General features: G+C 43.5%; 1 protein-coding gene across 1 annotated transcript in view; it reads left to right on the forward strand.

Annotated features, from left to right (window-relative positions):
• Positions 1–13,281, forward strand: part of si:dkey-215k6.1 (transmembrane protein 132C) — a 104,452-nt gene extending 91,171 nt beyond the window's left edge. The window contains exons 5-8 of the mRNA XM_053674613.1: positions 3,414–3,619; positions 5,314–5,587; positions 7,111–7,302; positions 9,737–13,281. Of these exons, the coding sequence (XP_053530588.1) occupies positions 3,414–3,619; positions 5,314–5,587; positions 7,111–7,302; positions 9,737–10,792 (1,728 nt within the window). The 3' untranslated portion in view covers positions 10,793–13,281. The remainder of the gene's footprint in view (positions 1–3,413; positions 3,620–5,313; positions 5,588–7,110; positions 7,303–9,736) is intronic.
• The last annotated feature ends 7,547 nt before the right edge of the window (positions 13,282–20,828 follow it).

Below are 20,828 nucleotides of genomic sequence, written 5' to 3' on the forward strand. Positions count from 1 at the left end.
CACTGTTACACACACTACACTGTTACACACACTACACTGTTACACACTCTACACTGTTACACACACTACACTGTTACACACACACTCTACACTAACACACACACTACACTAACACACTCTACACTGTTACACACACTACACTGTTACACACTCTACACTGTTACACACACTAAACTGTAACACACACTACACTGTTACACACACTACACTGTTACACACACTACACTGTTACACACTCTACACTGTTACACACACTACACTGTTACACACACACTCTACACTAACACACACACTACACTAACACACACTACACTGTTACACACAATACACTGTAACACACACTACACTGTTACACACTCTACACTAACACACACTACACTGTTACACACACTCTACACTGTTACACACTCTACACTGTTACACACACACTACACTGTTACACACTCTACACTGTTACACACACTACACTGTTACACACTCTACACTGTTACACACACTACACTGTAACACACACTACACTGTTACACACACTACACTGTTACACACACTACACTGTTACACACTCTACACTGTTACACACACTACACTGTTACACACACACTCTACACTAACACACACACTACACTAACACACACTACACTGTTACACACAATACACTGTAACACACACTACACTGTTACACACTCTACACTAACACACACTACACTGTTACACACACTCTACACTGTTACACACTCTACACTGTTACACACACTACACTGTTACACACACTACACTGTTACACACACACTACACTGTTACACACAATACACTGTAACACACACTACACTGTTACACACTCTACACTAACACACACTACACTGTTACACACACTCTACACTGTTACACACTCTACACTGTTACACGCACACTACACTGTAACACACACTACACTGTTACACACTCTACACTGTTACACACACTACACTGTTACACACACTACACTGTTACACACACACTACACTGTTACACACTCTACACTGTTACACACTCTACACTGTTACACACTCTACACTGTTACACACACTCTACACTGTTACACACTCTACACTGTTACACACTCTACACTGTTACACACACTACACTGTAACACACACTACACTGTTACACACACTACACTGTTACACACTCTACACTGTTACACACACTACACTGTTACACACACACTCTACACTAACACACACACTACACTAACACACACTACACTGTTACACACAATACACTGTAACACACACTACACTGTTACACACTCTACACTGTTACACACACACTACACTGTAACACACACTACACTGTTACACACTCTACACTGTTACACACACTACACTGTTACACACACTACACTGTTACACACTCTACACTGTTACACACTCTACACTGTAACACACACTACACTGTTACACACACTACACTGTAACACACACTACACTGTTACACACTCTACACTGTTACACACACTACACTGTTACACACACTACACTGTTACACACACACTACACTGTTACACACTCTACACTGTTACACACACTACACTGTTACACACACTCTACACTAACACACTCTACACTGTAACACACACACTACACTGTTACACACACTCTACACTGTTACACACTCTACACTGTAACACACACTACACTGTTACACACACTACACTGTTACACACACTCTACACTGTTACACACACTCTACACTGTAACACACACTACACTGTTACACACACTCTACACTGTTACACACTCTACACTGTAACACACACTACACTGTTACACACACTACACTGTTACACACACTCTACACTGTTACACACTCTACACTGTAACACACACTACACTGTTACACACACTACACTGTTACACACACTACACTGTTACACACACACTACACTGTTACACACTCTACACTGTTACACACACTCTACACTGTTACACACTCTACACTGTAACACACACTACACTGTAACACACTACACTGTAACACACTCTACACTGTTACACACACACTACACTGTTAAACACATACTACACTGTAACACACACTACACTAACACACACTACACTGTAAAACACTACACTGTAAAAGACACTCTACACTGTAACACACACTACACTGTTACACACTCTACACTAACACACTACACTGTAACACACACTACACTGTAAAAGACACTCTACACTGTAACACACACTACACTGTTACACACTCTACACTAACACACACTACACTGTAACACACACTACACTGTAAAATACACTCTACACTGTAACACACACTACACTGTTACACACTCTACACTAACACACACTACACTGTAACACACACTACACTGTAACACACACTACACTAACACACACTACACTGTAACACACACACTACACTGTAAAAGACACTCTACACTGTAACACACACTACACTGTTACACACTCTACACTAACGTACACTACACTGTAACACACACTACACTGTTACACACACTCTACACTGTTACACACACACTACACTGTAACACACACTACACTGTTACACACACACTACACTGTAATACACACTACACTAACACACACTACACTGTAACACACACTACATTAACACACACTACACTGTAAAAGACACTACACTGTAACACACTACACTGTTACACACACTACACTGTAACACACACTACACTGTTACACACTCTACACTAACACACACTACACTAACACACACTACACTGTAACACACTACACTGTTACACACAATACACTGTAACACACACTACACTGTTACACACTCTACACTAACACACACTACACTGTAACACACACTACACTGTTACACACACTCTACACTGTTACACACACACTACACTGTAACACACACTACACTGTAACACACACTCTACACTGTAACAGACACTACACTAACACACACTACACTGTAACACACACTACACTGTAAAAGACACTCTACACTGTAACACACTACACTGTTACACACTCTACACTGTTACACACACTACACTGTAACACACACTACACTGTAACACACACTACACTGTAAAAGACACTCTACACTGTAACACACTACACTGTTACACACTCTACACTGTTACACACTCTACACTGTTACACACACTACACTGTTACACACTCTACACTGTTACACACACTACACTAACACACACTACACTGTTACACACTCTACACTGTAACATACACTACACTGTTAAACAGTATGTTGTTGCATACACCACACTGTTACACACACTACAGTGTTACTAGCAGAAAATCTAATGAATCAAACTTCACGTATTTGGTTCACATTAAGTGGGTTGAGTGTGAGTATAATCATACATTTCCTAACTTTCTCTCTGTCTGTCTGTCTCTCTTCAGGTCTCTCCGGCCTGTGATGAGGTGTTAGTGAATGGTAAAGAGATGAGGGGGCGTGTCTCTGTGCAGGTGAACTTTACATACCTGTATCTGAACAGCCAATTAGAGTTGAGCGTCTGGGTGCCACGGTTACCGCTACAGATTGACGTCTCTGATGTGGAACTGAGTCAGGTGAAAGGATGGAGAGTCCCCATCACCGGAAACAAGAGGTGTGTGTGTGTGTGTGTTGTAGGTCCAATCACTCTCACACAAACATGAAACACAGTCATTTAAACCACAGTGGATCCACCTTCAACACCTTTATTTCCCCACTGCAGTATGTGTGTGTGTGTGTGTGTGTGTGTGTGTGTGTTGTTATCATCCCAGCTTCCCACAGGCCTTTACTCTCTCTCTCTGCTGGTCTCATTTTTCAATTTGCCCAATTTTTGTCTCTTGGTGGCTTTAAAGGCACTACACACACACACACACGCACACACACACACACACACACATACACACACATACACACACGCACTCTGCTCTTCGAGAGAGCCTGAAATTTTGAGTAATAACACTCTCCTACACTGCGAGAAATGGAACAGAGGGGCATAAAAAACACACACAGACAGATACACACAGACGCAACTGTAATCTATGGAAACTTCATTAAACAGCCACTATTTATTTACCATGTGGGGTTTGTGAGTGTTTAACATCATCACCTCTTCATTTCAGTTTACTACCGAGTGTGTGTCAGTGTTGAATATCAGCGCGTGTCGGTGTTGAGTATCGGCGCGTGTCGGTGTTGAGTATCGGCGCGTGTCGGTGTTGAGTGTCTGTGTTGAGTATCGGTGTTGAGTATCATTGTAGAGTATTGGTGCGTGTCAGTGTTGAGTGTCGGTGTCGAGTTTCTGAGCATATCGGTGTTGAGTATTGGAGTATGTCTGTGTTGAGTATCGGTGTTGAGTATAGGTGTTGATTATCGGACCCTGTCTGTGTTGAGTATCGGAGTGGAGTATAGGTGTTGAGTATCGGAGCCTGTCAGTGTTGAGTCTCGGTGTTGAGTGTAGGCGTTGAGTGTTGGTGTTGAGTATCGGACCGTGTCTGTGTTGAGAATCGAAGTGTGTCACTGTTGAGTGTTGGTGTTGAGTATCGTAGCGTGTTTGTGTTGGGTATAGGTGTTGAGTATTGGAGCGTGTCTGTGTTGAGTGTCGGTGTTGGTGTTGAGTATCGGAGCGTGTCTGTGTTGAGTGTCGGTGTTAAGTATAGGTGTTGAGTATCGGAGTGTGTCAGTGTTGCGTATCAGTGTGTGTCTGTGTTGAGTGTTGGTGTTAAGTATAGGTGTTGAGTATCGGCGCGTGTCTGTGTTGAGTACCGGAGTGTGTCTGTGTTGAGTGTTTGCTTTGAATATCGGTATTGAGTACTGGAGCGTGTCTGTGTTGAGTGTCACTGTTGCATATGGGTGTTGAGTATCAGTGTTGAGTATTGGAGGGGGCGTTGTTGAGTGTCTGTGTTGAGTATCGTTGTTGAGTTTTGGTGTGTATCGGTGTTCAGTATTGGAGCGGGTCTGTGTTGAGTGTCGGTGTTGAGTATCATTGTTGAGTATTGGTGTTGAGTATTGGTGTGTGTCTGTGTTGAGTTTTGGAGTGTATCGGTGTTGAGTGTCAGTGTTGAGTGTCGGTGTTGAGTATTGGAGCGTGTCAGTGTTGAGTGTCGGTGTTGAGTATTGAAGTGTGTCAGTATTGAGTGTAGGTGTTGAGTGTCGGTGTTGAGTATTGGAGTGTGTCAGGGTTGAGTGTTGCTGTTGAGTATCGGAGCGTGTTTGTGTTGGGTATAGGTGTTGAGTGTCAGTGTTGAGTACTGGAGCGTGTCGGTGTTGAGTGTTGGTGTTTAGTATGAGTTGTTTGTTTTAATTCCCCTTCAGGCCGACCCGGGACAGTGAGGATGATGATGATGATGAGCGTAAAGGGAAAGGATGCACGCTGCAGTATCAGTACGCTCTTGTTCGGGTTCTCACACACTTCGTGGCCGAACCGAGCGACCCCGCTGATGACCTCATCCACATGCTGGGACCTGATTGGTTGGCAGACATAACAGACCTGGTGCTGGATTTCCTGAAGGTGGAGGACGAGCGAATTGCACGACTCACAGATGGAAGAGTGTTAATGGGGAGGGACCTGGGCATCACCACCATACAGGTATACACACACATACACACACACACTCAGGAAGCTTATTAGCATAAATCTCCATCTTTATTCTCGCTTTACTCGTCGTTCAGCTCAACACGCATCCCAACATTAAATGTTAAAGTATTTGTGTCACGGAACGGCACTGGAAGCGGATGCAGGTGCAGATCAAAGTCTTTATTAACACCAAACAAATAAACACAAGAAACGCAGTCTATGTTGAACAGGACTATCAGGATCAGACATGGGGCTATATTCTAGGCAATACTCAAAGAACAGAACAGGGACATGAGACTGCTAGCATGCTACACGCATTAGCTACTGCATTAACACACGGCGCTATAGCTACACGTGCTAAACATTACAAATGTTACAACTAAATATACTGCGCGAAGTGCGCAGCCACACGAGGGGTTGAAATAGCCTACATAATTAAACTAAACACAGACACCTGGCTCAAATCAAGGTACACCCTCGCCCATAAGCCAATGTCTAAGCAGGAAGCGAACGAACCAAAACAAGAGTCACGTGTATAGTCCGAAGCTGCACCGCAGTGCCATGTGCCGGCCGTGGCGTAACAATTTGACACTAACAGATGAGTCACAGGTCATTTAAAGATGGAGGAATTTAACACTCCTAATTAGTATTTAGCCATAAATCCTGAATAAATGTTCTGCAGCGTTTAGGGTTCTGCAGGGTTCAGGGTTCTGCAGCGTTCAGGGTTCAGGGTTGTGCAGGGTTCTGCAGGGTTCAGTGTTCTTCAGGTTCTACAGGGTTCAGTGTTCAGGGTTCTGCAGGGTTCCGGGGTTGCAGGGTTCTGCAGTGTTCAGAGTTTTGCAGTGGTCAGGGTTCTGCAGTGTTTAGGGTACTGCAGCTCGGAGACTGAAAGAGCTTTAAAGAGTTCAGTATTAAAGTAGGAAGTCACAGGACTGTAGTGATACAATCACACAGGGAAGTCTCACCTGAATGAATGTTAACAAGATAATACCACTTGAAGCTGTAACGCCCCCCCCCACACACACACACATAAATATCAGTTTACAGTTGATCTGCATGTGTGTCCTTCACTATGTTTAAATGATCATTGTTTATTATTGATTATTAAAAATGATTAAGGCTTTTGCATAAAAAGAAAGATGTGTAATAAATAGGGCGTGGCGGAATATTCTGATGAGCACACTTGATTGACAGGTCTCTGTCAGAGACGCCGCCTGTGATGTCACTCAGGCAGAGAATTATACTTTTACAGAGTAGAGTAGCTTTCTCCACGAGTATTAATGATGTACACTGCAAGAACTTCCTGGTTCTGCCCGTTCCTGCTAACACAGGCTCTAAATTTAATCTGAACTTTGTTTATTAGTCTTTGGAAGATGAAGTATGTATTCCTCCCAAATCAGTTCTCTTCACGTCGTGAAAGGGTGTTCTTTATGATTCGTGTACCGAGGACCTCTTTTTCAGATCTGGTCATTGTTTTGCATGATTTATTTATTGATGTAATGCATACTGTATATTATATATATTTTTATCCATAGGTGATCTCTCCTCTGTCGGACTCGATCCTGGCTGAGAGAACCATCACGGTGCTGGATGATAAAGTCACCGTCTCCGATCTCGTTGTTCAGATTGTTGGATCTCTCTCTCTCTCCCTTCAACTCAGTCCACAGCACAATAATGTCATTTATATCACTGCTACTGCTAACAACCTGCTACACACACACAAACAGGTGAGACACACACACACACATACAAATGCACAAATGAGCCCAAAATGTGGCCTAAAATGTGGCCCAAAATAGGCCTAACCCTAACCCTAACCCCTAACCCTAATCCTATGAAAACATCCCATAAGCCTTTAAGGAAATCTTTACACTCGAGTCCACATTCTGGGCTATTTTGGGGGTGGGGCTTATAATCAGAGGTTTGCAGTGGGATGAGAGAACCAGCAGGTTGTAAGGCTGAACTATGGTACTAAAGGTGCAGTCTCTTAACAGAACTTTGGAGTTGATCAAACCATATAAGTTGAACTGATATTAAAGTGAGGAAAAAGTGATCATGGCTTGGCGTTGAGTGAATCTTCAAACCATCTGCAAATCCTACAAATTATTCAGGGTTCCAACCAACCAACCAACTAACCAACCAACTATCCATCTGACCAACCAACCGACCAACCATCCATCCGACCAACCAACCAACCGACCAACCATCCATCCGACCAACCAACCGACCAACCATCCAACCACCCATCTGACCAACCATCCAACCAACTAACCAACCAACCAACCATACAACCACCCAACCCATCCGACCAACCAGCAAACCAACCATCCGACCAACCAAACAACCAATTGACTAACCATCCATCCGATCAACCAACCATCCAACCACCCATCTGACCAACCATCCAACCAACTGACCGACCAACTAACCATACAACCATCCATCTGAACAACCATCAAACCAACCATCCGACCAACCAACCATCCAACCAGCCGACCATCCAACCAACCGACCAACCAACCAACCGACCAACCAACCAACCGACCAACCAACCACCTGACCAACCGACCAACCAACCATCCAACTACCCATCCGACCAACCAACCGACCAACCAACCAACCATCCAACAACCCATCCCGACCAACCAACCGACCAACCAGCCATCCAAACATCCATCCGACCAACCGACTGACCAACCAACCAACTGACCAACCAACCATCCGACCAACCATCCAACTGACCGATCGACCGACCAACCATCCGACCAACCGACCGATCGACCAACCGACCGACCGACCAACCATACGACCAACCGACCGACCAACCAACCATCCAATTAACTGACTGACCAACCAACCATCCAACCGACCAACCAACCATCCAACCAACCGACCAACCATCCATCTGACCAACCATCCAACCAACCATCCAACCAACCGACCAGCAAACCAAGCAACCATCCGACCAACCAACCAACCATCCGACCAACCAACCATACAACCACCCATCCGACCAACCAACCATCCAAACATCCATCCAACCAACCATCCGACCAACTGATCAACCAACCAACCATCCAACCAACCGACTGACCGACCAACCGACCGACCGACTATCCAACCAACCGACCGATCTTCCGACCGGCCATCCGACCAACCGACCAACCATGTTTATGGTGGATCTAAGGCCTGATTGTGTTTAGAGGATGTTCAGTGTGAGCAGAGTGTGTCACGCGTCCATGTGTCGTCTGAATCTTTTGGTTTGTTTTCACACTGCATGTGATTAATCAAAACAACAGGCTAAACAAGTTTGTCTGAGGTGTGTGTAGTGTGTAGAGAAACCAAAAAATCACCCAAGGACAGAGAGCTTGGACAACACCGAGAACGTGGAGAACACAGAGAACTTGGAGACCACAGAGACCATGGAGAACTTGGAGAACACAGAGAACTTGGAGAACACAGAGAACATAGACAACTTGGAGAACACTGAGAACTTGGAGAACACAGAGAACTTGGAGAACACAGAGAACACAGACAACTTGGAGAACACTGAGAACTTGGAGAACACAGAGAACTTGGAGAACACAGAGAACACAGACAACTTGGAGAACACTGAGAACTTGGAGAACACAGAGACCACAGAGAACACAGAGAACTTGGAGAACACAGACAACACAGGGCCAGCACTAAATAACTGATTAGATAATTCTATACAGTAAATAGTGTGTTTAAAATATTTTGTGTCACATCCAGAATTTATTTTAGTTTCTCTTTATCCAGATCTCCAGAACACTCAGTACTTGTGCAGCAGTACAGCTCTGTCATGTGGTTCAGTATATCAGCGTACTGAAAAACTTCTAAAACCCAAAACACACATGTTTGATTCACTACCTACAGTGAGTCGATTCTGAGTCGAACTGCTTTCTCACTATAATTGAGTTGATTCAGAGTTGAATCACTTTTAGAGTACATTTAAACACGGATCGAGACCACCTCACTCAGATGCTCTCAGACCCGAGTGTGACTGCGGTGTTCTCACTTCACTAAAGAACCACACTGACGAGGAGAACACACAAGGGTTCTACTCAGACACACTACACACTGTGACTCTGATTAGCAGATCAGGTTTAATGGTTCTCTCTCTTTCGCTCATTCTTACAGGAAGCAGTAATCAGCGCATGGATTCAATACAGCGATGGCTCTGCGACGCCTCTCGACATCTACGACCCTAAAGACTTCACGCTAGCTGTGACCTCACAGAATGAGCACATAGTCTCCACCAATCAGGATCAGCTTCATCCCTGGCCCATCGTGACGGCTGAGCATGAAGGTCAAGGGTCACTGGTGCGTGTAGAGATGCTGATCTCCGAAACGTGCCAGAAGTCCAAGAGGAAGAGTGTGTTAGCAATGGGTGTTGGAAGTGTTCGGGTTAAATTTGGCCAGGAAGAGAAGAGTAGGGTGCAGGTGGAGGGAGGATACAGTGATTTGGACAATGGCACCAGCGAACATAAACAGGATGTCCAGGTTTTAGAAGAAGATAACGATGGAGGTGGATGGAAGTTCACGAACGCAGAGGAAGTTGCACTTAGGAAGGTCAGTGGCACTACAAAGTCAGCCATAACCAATCAGGGGAGCAATAATGAAGCATGGGGGGAGGGGCAAATCAATAATCCCACCCAGGATGAAATCCCTAGTGACGAGCTCACTGCAAACCCACGGCATCTTTCAGACCTCGAGATCGGCATGTACGCGCTGCTCGGTGTCTTCGGCCTCGCCATCCTCGTCTTCCTCATCAACTGCATCAGCTTCGCCTTCCGCTACCGACACAAACAACTTCCTGTTTTGGACCGCAGCACTCTTAACCATGCCCATGACTGGGTGTGGCTCGGGAATGGGGCAGAGCTTCAAGATCGGCATCACGGCGACGCTGAGCTCACTACAACAGCCATCGACCGGAATGAAGGTGTCGAGGAAAGCAAATTTCTGCTGAACATGAACCTGAATGGGGGCGGGTCTCAGAAAAGAAGCTCCACCCACACACAGGAAGGGGCAGAGCCGAGCGTGAAAAAGAGAGTGAAATTCACACCTTTCACAACAGTCATGACGGACGAGAGCACGCCGTACGCTAACGTGATAGGAAATGAAGATGATATAAAGTGGGTGTGTCAGGACGTGGACATGGGGACGTATATGGAGAGACTACAAGACAATCTGTGAATAAAGGAATAAAAACATAAGAGAGAGAGAGAGAGAGAGAGAGAGAGAGAGAGAGAGAGAACAGACTCAAAACAAACTCACCTGTAATGCCTTTGCATGGAGGAGGAAAAATTCATCCACGCCGGAGTGAGAAAGAAGCGGGGAAAAAAACATGAAAATAATGAAATGAACGATGAACAGATAAAAGTTTATTTATTGCTTTTATTTCATAAAGTGTTAAAGAGGAAGTTTAAATACACAGAGAGTGAAAAAAGCACAGAGAGATAAAGAAAGAATGACAGAAAGAGAAGAACAAGAGTATTACAGAAAGTCCAAAAGCAACAAGGCAGAGAGAGCGAGACAGGAGAGAGAGACAGGAGAGAGAGAGAGAGAGAGAGAGAGAGAGAGACACACACAGGTTGTTATTAAAATCGATTTCTTCTTCCTGTTTTTATTTTGGTCTTGACGTCACTGATTTTTTTGGCTGAAGTTATTTATTTACAGGAAAGTTGATCAGCTTTAGAGCCGAACCTGCAAACACTGTTCACTACATACTGTTATTACAGTACTGTTAGTACAGGATTTCCCACAATGCACTGCAGCAAGATAATGTAGAAGTGACGTATACAGACTAAAGCTACACATTGAAGGGAACGTTATTGATGAATTATTAACAGAAATTCTAAACACAGTTTGATATTTTTGAGAACTTGCAGAACTTGTCCACATGTATACGGAGAGATCCTCTGATCAGGGGCGTTAACGCCGCCAGTTTAGTCAGAACAGATTACGCTAATGTGAAAGCTGTTGTGCGCACCAGGAAGCGCACCGTGGTACCGAACCCGAGACTACCTGTAGAAGGTGCCGTGAGTTCGGCTGCACCGGAACTGATCTGCGATTCCCGTGAATGTGAACGCAGCTCGTACTCGGGTCCGCTTACTCGGGTTCTCAAGTTCGTTACTCGTTCAGGAAGTAAAGTAACCTGTGTGTGATGACATCATTAGATTCCACAGCACATTGAGTGGCAGGGGAACGCTGTGGGACACCGTAAAGGTCCATAATAAAAAAGCAAATAATATAGTGAACGCACCGGGGTTTGATAGAATCAAGTGAAGGTGAACCCAGAACAACGCTGCAGGGGGAGCAGTCGCACTCGGATTCGGACCGCGGCGAACACGCCCAGTGTGAAACCCACCTAAAAAACACACACAGTGCTTTGGGAATATTTCTGTCCATTCAAAAATGATCTGTATTACCTCGTGTTCTTCCGGGTCTGATCCTAAATCTGGGTTCTCAGTGTGGTTTGTAGTGCCGGAGCGGTGCACTAATAACACACGCTAAACATGCTAAACGCACGCAACAGACAAGCAACAGACGTACAGCTTGACGTGAGTTTTAAAATTTCTCCATCTTGAAGAAGCTTCACTTTCAGTAAATATCCGTATACGTGTGGACGCAGTCTGGATGACTTGACGTGGTTGGAAACGTATTTATCTGTGTGAGGTCAAGGAGCGGGATTACTCCATGCCCTCAGTTAGCACGCTAACACAGGTTACACAGCAGATCATTAATTAGACCCCAAAGATTAGACCTGTTGCTACAATTAGATAAATTTATAACCAAAAATTGACTCAGTTGTAAAATGTGAAACTGTTGATGGAGTAAATTCCCATAATGCACTGTGGCAGGGAGATAATCTGGATGCTGAGGGACACCGAATGAGAGAAAGGAAGAGTGACAGAAGAAGGATTATGCGTCTGATGGCGGTGTTTTACACGACTGCAGCCTGTGTTCAGTAAAAAGATCTGATCTGATCTGAGATCAGCGTTTAATCCACTGAACTGTGTAGCAGCTGATTCACACAGACTGAGCGACTGACTCGGGATCAGTCCGGACCGTAACGAGCTTCCGTACAGAAACACACACACACCCACACACACACACACACACACACACACACAGTAGCCATGACATGTCCAATCTGCGATTATAATCTGTGTAACAAATGTTTAGATCTGTTTTTTTTATCTAGACCTGATGTACATGTTCTTTTTACACGTCTAAGATCCTGCACATCACTTCCTGTCATTTTCTCCTCCCCCCTCTTCCTGATTGGTTAATTTATTGAACTGTTTTTTTCAGGGGAGAGATCGCCCTGCTGAATGCTCAGGTGAAACATATATTCACAAGCGTTAACGTTTAAATGTAGAACTGTAAGAATGCAATATTTATTTGTAAGTGTATTATGGAAAACAATAGGATGTAAATAAAGTGATGACGAACTTCTTGTGAATATTAAAGAGGACGAGGCAGTTTGTGTGTTTTACCTGTTAGAAGATTCACTATTTTAACCAAACAACATTTATATCCTTATAAAATAAAAATGTTTAGACTGCTCATGTGCTGACAGTCAGTCTTCACTTAAACATCATTTTATACAAATATAATAATATATGAACGTGTTTAATATTTATTCATTTATTTATTCACAAACTCCTGTTTTAATTTCATTCAGCTTTATTATTATAGAAATAGAAATTCCTGAACGTGTCCCTGTCTGTTTGTGTTGCGGTTGGGTTTTGTTTGTTCCCGCAGTGTGTGTAAGAAATATTTGATGTTGTTATGATATTTATGTGCATTAGATGAAGAGTGCGAGGCCCAATGCTACGCTAAAAAAGGGGAAATTGCGTGTAATGTGCATTAGGGATGTTCCGTTTGGACAGTTTCTCAGAAATTTTCTGTGATGAAGGCTGTCATTCGCCTGCAAATGTGACTTCAAAGCCTGCGCTCTGATGGACGCTCATTTTCTCTGCTCTCAGAAATGACTTCCACCGAGTGCAGGACTGACCAATCAGCTTCCAGCACTGAGAGGGAAAAAGACCTCATCCCTTTAAATTTTATTTTATTTTATTACCAGCATAATGCCCTCCATCACCTCCACTAGCACCCTAAGACCCTCTCACCTAAACTAGCACGCTACCACTCTAACACACATCCACTAGCACCATAAAACCCTAACTCACCTAAACTAGCACGCTAACACACATCCACTAGCACCATAAAACCCTACCTCACCTTAACTAGCACGCTAACACACATCCACTAGCACCATAAAACCCTACCTCACCTTAACTAGCACGCTAACATGCTAACACGCTAACACACATCCACTAGCACCATAAAACCCTACCTCACCTTAACTAGCACGCTAACATGCTAACACGCTAACACACATCCACTAGCACCATAAAACCCTACCTCACCTTAACTAGCACGCTAACATGCTAACACGCTAACACACATCCACTAGCACCATAAAACCCTAGGTTAGATTAACTAGTTTCACTCTCTTCTTGCTAACAGTTAATTAGGTCTGATTATGAAGCACAGAATTCCCAGTGTAAAGAACGTCGTGTGTGGGATGTGGTTTATGTTCCTAAACAGAAGCAGTGCTAACAGTTTCAACAGTTGGATGATTATTCAGTACAAGATGATTTGGTTCTTCTGGATAGTGAAATGAGTAACTAACGAGTAATTAATCAATCAGAAACGCCACAGAACATTTTACTGATCTGTGTTCCCCTGGTTTAAACAGTGGCCATGAAGATCGTACATCACTGCTGAAAAGAACAATAAAACCCTCATCGAATTTCTAATGGGTTTAATGGTTATAATGGGAATTGTACTGGTTTTAATGGAAGCTGTAATGGTCCCTGTGGGTTGCTATTGTTAATTTGTTGCCTTGTATTGGTGGCATGTTATGTCTAGTGGATACCATTAAGGACCGGTAATCATAATGGTTTTACTGGTTAGCTGATGGTTTGTAATGGTATTTGTAGTGGAAACCATTAGAATTTCTATGATGGTTTCTATTGGGGGGTTTTTTCCAGCAGGGATGTGTGTCCACACACTTCCACTACTCAACTCTTTCTATGTAACGAGTTAGCGAGTTGACTTTAAGCATTTCTGTAAAGCTGTAATTAAAGTTTTTGTGTTTTTTTGGTTATTAATGCCCTGTAGCGGCTGATTGTCAAGACAACACTCTGTGACATAAAGTTTATTATTTTCACCCAGCTAGCATCATCTATCAATATTTCTTCTGTGTTTGCTGCGAGTGATAAACTCCTGAGTGCTGAGGTTTATGTTTCAGATGTTTTATCATCAGCTCTAGATCCTCCTCTTGATATTTTCACAGACTTGGTTTGCTTTGATCTTTGATCATTTGATGGTGAAACACCTCCAGGTCGCTGTCATTTCATGTCGTCTGATCATTAGCACAACAGCGTACACTAGGATTATATCATATAGTATCACCTGGTATCAGATGTTGGTACTGAGGCTTTTTTATCCCGTATGAATAAACAAGAAGTGTATCAGACCCCATCCCAAATAATAACGAATAAATCTCTGCTAAATTGCTGCTGCGCCAAAATGGCGGATTTTGCCGTTACCCGTCTCCTAGCAGCCCCAGACTCATGACTGTTATGTGTAGAGAAACAGTCTGTAAATATAAGTGCAGCTTAATGTTCCAGTGCGGTTCTTCTCCTCAGCTCACACCTTCTGTCCTTATAGAAAAGACCTCCCGAGACAGAAGTAGAACCCTCCAGAACCCTTCAGAACCGAGCTCCCTGAAGAACATAACCGTATTTATATAATTCATTTCTCTCCCTTCACCACATCTCCTTTGCTGAAGGACTCTCTCTCTCTCTCTCTTTCACTCTCTCTATCTCTCATTTTCTGCTCCCTGCTTTTAGTTTTCTGTCCTCGTTCACTCGCACCATCACTCCACACCTCTTTTTTTTTTTTTTTTTTTTTTAAAAAAAAACAAATTCCATTCCAATTTAGCTCTCTCCATTAACACGTGTTTCAGTGCGCTCCAGTGATTTACTGCTGGTATCAAATACATATTTGCTGAGAGAGTGAGTGAGACATGCAACCTTTCATATACACACACACACACACACACACACACACACACACACACACACACACACACATACACAAAGCAGTGCCTTACGAAGCGACACGCGACATTAGCGAGAGAAATGGAAGCTCTCTGTGACTCTGGACTGTGTTTCATTTTCGTTTTGCATTCATTACCGCACGCCTTCGTTTTACAGATGCAGAAGTGCTTGTGAATCTGTGTGTGTGTGTGTGTGTGTGTGTGTGTAAGTGAAGTCTTTCTCTCTCTCTCTCTCTCTCTCTCTCTCTCTCTCACACACACACACACACACACACACACACACACAGTTAGACAATCAACACTAAACTGCAGTGTGATGGAGTGTGTTTATTATTTTGTGCTTTTTATATTAGTGTTTAATCTTTATTTACACAGAATTTGTACAAAAATAAAGTATAAATATTTATTCTGATTTTAATATGAGACAACAATGAGGGTCAGACAGGTGAGGAGAGAGAGGTGGGGAGAGAAGTGAGAGGTTAGACAGAGGTGAGACAGAAGAGTCAGAGGTGAGACAGAGGTGAGAGAAAGGTGAGACAGAAGAGTGAAATGTGAGACAGAAGAGTGAAATGTGAGACAGAAGAGTGAAATGTGAGACAGAAGAGTGAAAGGTGAGACAGAAGAGTGAAAGGTGAGACAGAAGAGTGAAAGGTGACAGAGGTGAGAGAGGTGAGACAGAAGAGTGAAAGGTGAGACAGAGGAGTGAAAGGTGAGACAGAGGAGTGAAAGGTGACAGAGGTGAGAGAGGTGAGACAGAAGAATGAAAGGTGAGACAGAAGAGTGAAATGTGAGACAGAGGAGTGAAAGGTGACAGAGGTGAGAGAGGTGAGACAGAAGAGTGAAAGGTGAGATAGAGGTGGGAGAGGTGAGACAGAAGAGTGAAAGGTGAGACAGAGGGGAGACAGGTGAGACAGGACAGGAAACCCTTAAGGGTGTCACCTCATTAACACGTGTGTGAGTTTGTTTATATAATGATTCCTATCAGAATGAAGACACGCCTAACAGGAAGTGCTAACAGGAAGTGCTAACAGGAAGGAAGAAGGTTGCAGCACAGAGGTGAGCAGTCGGAATAATAATGAATAAGAAAATAATTAAGGATTATTGATGAAGACATGTTTCACTGAGTCGTTCACTGAGTCAGTTGTGTGGTTTGAGTTGTATAACTGATTGAATTGATTCAGCGCCTCAAAGGGGAGCAAATGACTGACAAAGACAGACTCAACTTTTTAACCTTGTCATTACTTTATTTGTTATTATTTACCTCTGATTGTGCCAACCTGCAGAGTAAGAATTTTATTGTAGAAGGAAGCTTGTGCATGTAACAATACTATTCTTAATTCTTAAATAAATAAATAAATAAATAAATGAACAAAACATGTCTATAGCAGATAATACATTAGTATTAGTAATGATGAGAGTCAGAGTCATTCAGCTGAAAGAACAGCACCTGGTTTGGTCGTTAATAATGAATCTTTATAGCATATAGATCAATAGAATGAGAGGAAAAACTAAAATATTACCAAAGTGCTGGTTTTAAGCAACATAATGTTTACACGAGTTGTAGGAATACAAACTATTTAAGATTACTGCTAATTTAAATAGTGATAAATTAGAAAACAATCATCGTTCTCAGTTACAGTGTATTTACAGAATAAAATAAAATAACATCATTAATCTCATGCTGATACAGACTTCTTCACTGCTGTTTAATAGATTTCTGATCACTTCATTAGATTTCTGGGTCACATAAATATACTGAATGTGGGGGAAATGGTCACGGGGCAATTAGTTATTCTGAAGCTAAAAACTTAACAAGTATAGTGTGTGTAGAGTGTGTGTAGGGTGTGTGTAGAGTGTGTAGTGTGTGTAGAGTGTGTGTAGAGTGTGTGTAGAGTGTGTAGTGTGTGTGTAGAGTGTGTGTAGAGTGTGTAGAGTGTGTGTACAGAGTGTGTAGAGTGTGTGTACAGAGTGTGTAGAGTGTGTGTAGAGTGTGTGTAGTGTATGTAGAGTGTGTGTAGAGTGTGTGTAGAGTGTGTGTAGAGTGTGCAGTGTGTGTGTAGAGTGTGTGTAGAGTGTGTAGAGTGTGTGTAGAGTGTGTAGTGTGTGTAGAGTGTGTGTAGAGTGTGTAGAGTGTGTGTAGAGTGTGTGTAGTGTATGTAGAGTGTGTGTAGAGTGTGCAGTGTGTGTGTAGAGTGTGTAGAGTGTGTAGAGTGTGTAGTGTGTGTGTAGAGTGTGCAGTGTGTGTGTAGAGTGTGTAGAGTGTGTAGAGTGTGTAGTGTGTGTGTAGAGTGTGTGTGTAGTGTGTAGAGTGTGTGTACAGTGTGTGTAGGGTGTGTAGAGTATGTAGAGTGTGTAGTGTGTGTGTGTAGTGTGTAGAGTGTGTGTAGAGTGTGTAGCGTGTGTGTAGATTGTGTGTAGAGTGTGTGTAGAGTGTGTAGTGTGTGTAGAGTGTGTAGCGTGTGTAGAGTGTGTGTAGAGTGTGTAGAGTGTGTGTACAGAGTGTGTAGAGTGTGTGTAGAGTGTGTAGAGTGTGTGTAGAGTGTGTGTAGAGTGTGTAGAGTGTGTGTACAGAGTGTGTAGAGTGTGTGTACAGAGTGTGTAGAGTGTGTGTAGAGTGTGTGTAGTGTATGTAGAGTGTGTGTAGAGTGTGCAGTGTGTGTGTAGAGTGTGTAGTGTGTGTGTAGAGTGTGTGTAGAGTGTGTAGTGTGTGTGTAGAGTGTGTAGAGTGTGTGTACAGTGTGTGTAGAGTGTGTAGAGTGTGTAGTGTGTGTAGAGTGTGTAGAGTGTGTGTAGAGTGTGTACAGTGTGTGTAGAGTGTGTGTAGAGTGTGTACGGTGTGTGTAGGGTGTGTGTAGAGTGTGTAGAGTGTGTGTAGAGTGTGTAGTGTCTGTAGTGTGTGTAGAGTGTGTGTAGAGTGTGTGTAGAGTGTGTAGAGTGTGTGTAGAGAGTGTAGTGTGTGTAGAGTGTGTACGGTGTGTGTAGGGTGTGTGTAGTGTGTAGAGTGTGTGTAGAGTGTGTAGTGTGTGTAGAGTGTGTGTAGAGTGTGTAGTGTGTGTGTAGAGTGTGTGTAGAGTGTGTAGGGTGTGTGTAGAGTGTGTAGTGTGTGTAGAGTGTGTACGGTGTGTGTAGGGTGTGTGTAGAGTGTGTAGAGTGTGTGTAGAGTGTGTAGTGTGTGTAGAGTGTGTGTAGAGTGTGTAGTGTGTGTAGAGTGTGTGTAGTGTGTGTAGAGTGTGTGTAGTGTGTGTAAAGTGTGTGTAAAGTGTGTGTAGAGTGTGTAGAGTGTGTGTAGTGTGTGTGTAGTGTGTGTAGAGTGTGTGTAGAGTGTGTAGATTGTGTGTAGAGTGTGTAGTGTGTGTAGAGTGTGTGTAGAGTGTGTAGTGTGTGTAGAGTGTGTGTAGAGTGTGTAGTGTGTGTAGAGTGTGTGTAAAGTGTGTAGTGTGTGTGTAGAGTGTGTAGCGTGTGTGTAGAGTGTGTAGTGTGTGTAGTGTGTGTAGAGTGTGTGTAGGGTGTGTGTAGAGTGTGTAGTGTGTGTAGAGTGTGTAGTGTGTGTAGAGAGTGTGTAGAGTGTGTAGAGTGTGTAGTGTGTGTGTAGAGTGTGTGTAGAGTGTGTGTAGAGTGTGTAGAGTGTGTGGACAGTGTGTGTAGAGTGTGTAGAGTGTGTAGTGTGTGTAGAGTGCGTGTAGTAGAGTGTGTAGTGTGTGTAGAGTGTGTAGAGTGTGTGTAGAGTGTGTACAGTGTGTGTAGAGTGTGTGTAGAGTGTGTAGAGTGTGTGTAGAGTGTGTGTAGTGTATGTAGAGTGTGTGTAGAGTGTGCAGTGTGTGTGTAGAGTGTGTAGAGTGTGTAGAGTGTGTAGAGTGTGTACGGTGTGTGTAGGGTGTGTGTAGAGTGTGTAGAGTGTGTGTAGAGTGTGTAGTGTGTGTGTAGAGTGTGTGTAGAGTGTGTAGAGTGTGTGTAGAGTGTGTGTAGTGTATGTAGAGTGTGTGTAGAGTGTGCAGTGTGTGTGTAGAGTGTGTAGAGTGTGTAGAGTGTGTAGTGTGTGTGTAGAGTGTGCAGTGTGTGTGTAGAGTGTGTAGAGTGTGTAGAGTGTGTAGTGTGTGTGTAGAGTGTGTGTGTAGTGTGTAGAGTGTGTGTACAGTGTGTGTAGGGTGTGTAGAGTATGTAGAGTGTGTAGTGTGTGTGTGTAGTGTGTAGAGTGTGTGTAGAGTGTGTAGCGTGTGTGTAGATTGTGTGTAGAGTGTGTGTAGAGTGTGTAGTGTGTGTAGAGTGTGTAGCGTGTGTAGAGTGTGTGTAGAGTGTGTAGAGTGTGTGTACAGAGTGTGTAGAGTGTGTGTAGAGTGTGTAGAGTGTGTGTAGAGTGTGTGTAGAGTGTGTAGAGTGTGTGTACAGAGTGTGTAGAGTGTGTGTACAGAGTGTGTAGAGTGTGTGTAGAGTGTGTGTAGTGTATGTAGAGTGTGTGTAGAGTGTGCAGTGTGTGTGTAGAGTGTGTAGTGTGTGTGTAGAGTGTGTGTAGAGTGTGTAGTGTGTGTGTAGAGTGTGTAGAGTGTGTGTACAGTGTGTGTAGAGTGTGTAGAGTGTGTAGTGTGTGTAGAGTGTGTAGAGTGTGTGTAGAGTGTGTACAGTGTGTGTAGAGTGTGTGTAGAGTGTGTACGGTGTGTGTAGGGTGTGTGTAGAGTGTGTAGAGTGTGTGTAGAGTGTGTAGTGTCTGTAGTGTGTGTAGAGTGTGTGTAGAGTGTGTGTAGAGTGTGTAGAGTGTGTGTAGAGAGTGTAGTGTGTGTAGAGTGTGTACGGTGTGTGTAGGGTGTGTGTAGTGTGTAGAGTGTGTGTAGAGTGTGTAGTGTGTGTAGAGTGTGTGTAGAGTGTGTAGTGTGTGTGTAGAGTGTGTGTAGAGTGTGTAGGGTGTGTGTAGAGTGTGTAGTGTGTGTAGAGTGTGTACGGTGTGTGTAGGGTGTGTGTAGAGTGTGTAGAGTGTGTGTAGAGTGTGTAGTGTGTGTAGAGTGTGTGTAGAGTGTGTAGTGTGTGTAGAGTGTGTGTAGTGTGTGTAGAGTGTGTGTAGTGTGTGTAAAGTGTGTGTAAAGTGTGTGTAGAGTGTGTAGA

The sequence above is a fragment of the Ictalurus punctatus genome, chromosome 22, assembly GCF_001660625.3.
Source record: "Ictalurus punctatus breed USDA103 chromosome 22, Coco_2.0, whole genome shotgun sequence".
In the NCBI taxonomy this organism is placed as follows: Eukaryota; Metazoa; Chordata; class Actinopteri; order Siluriformes; family Ictaluridae; genus Ictalurus; species Ictalurus punctatus.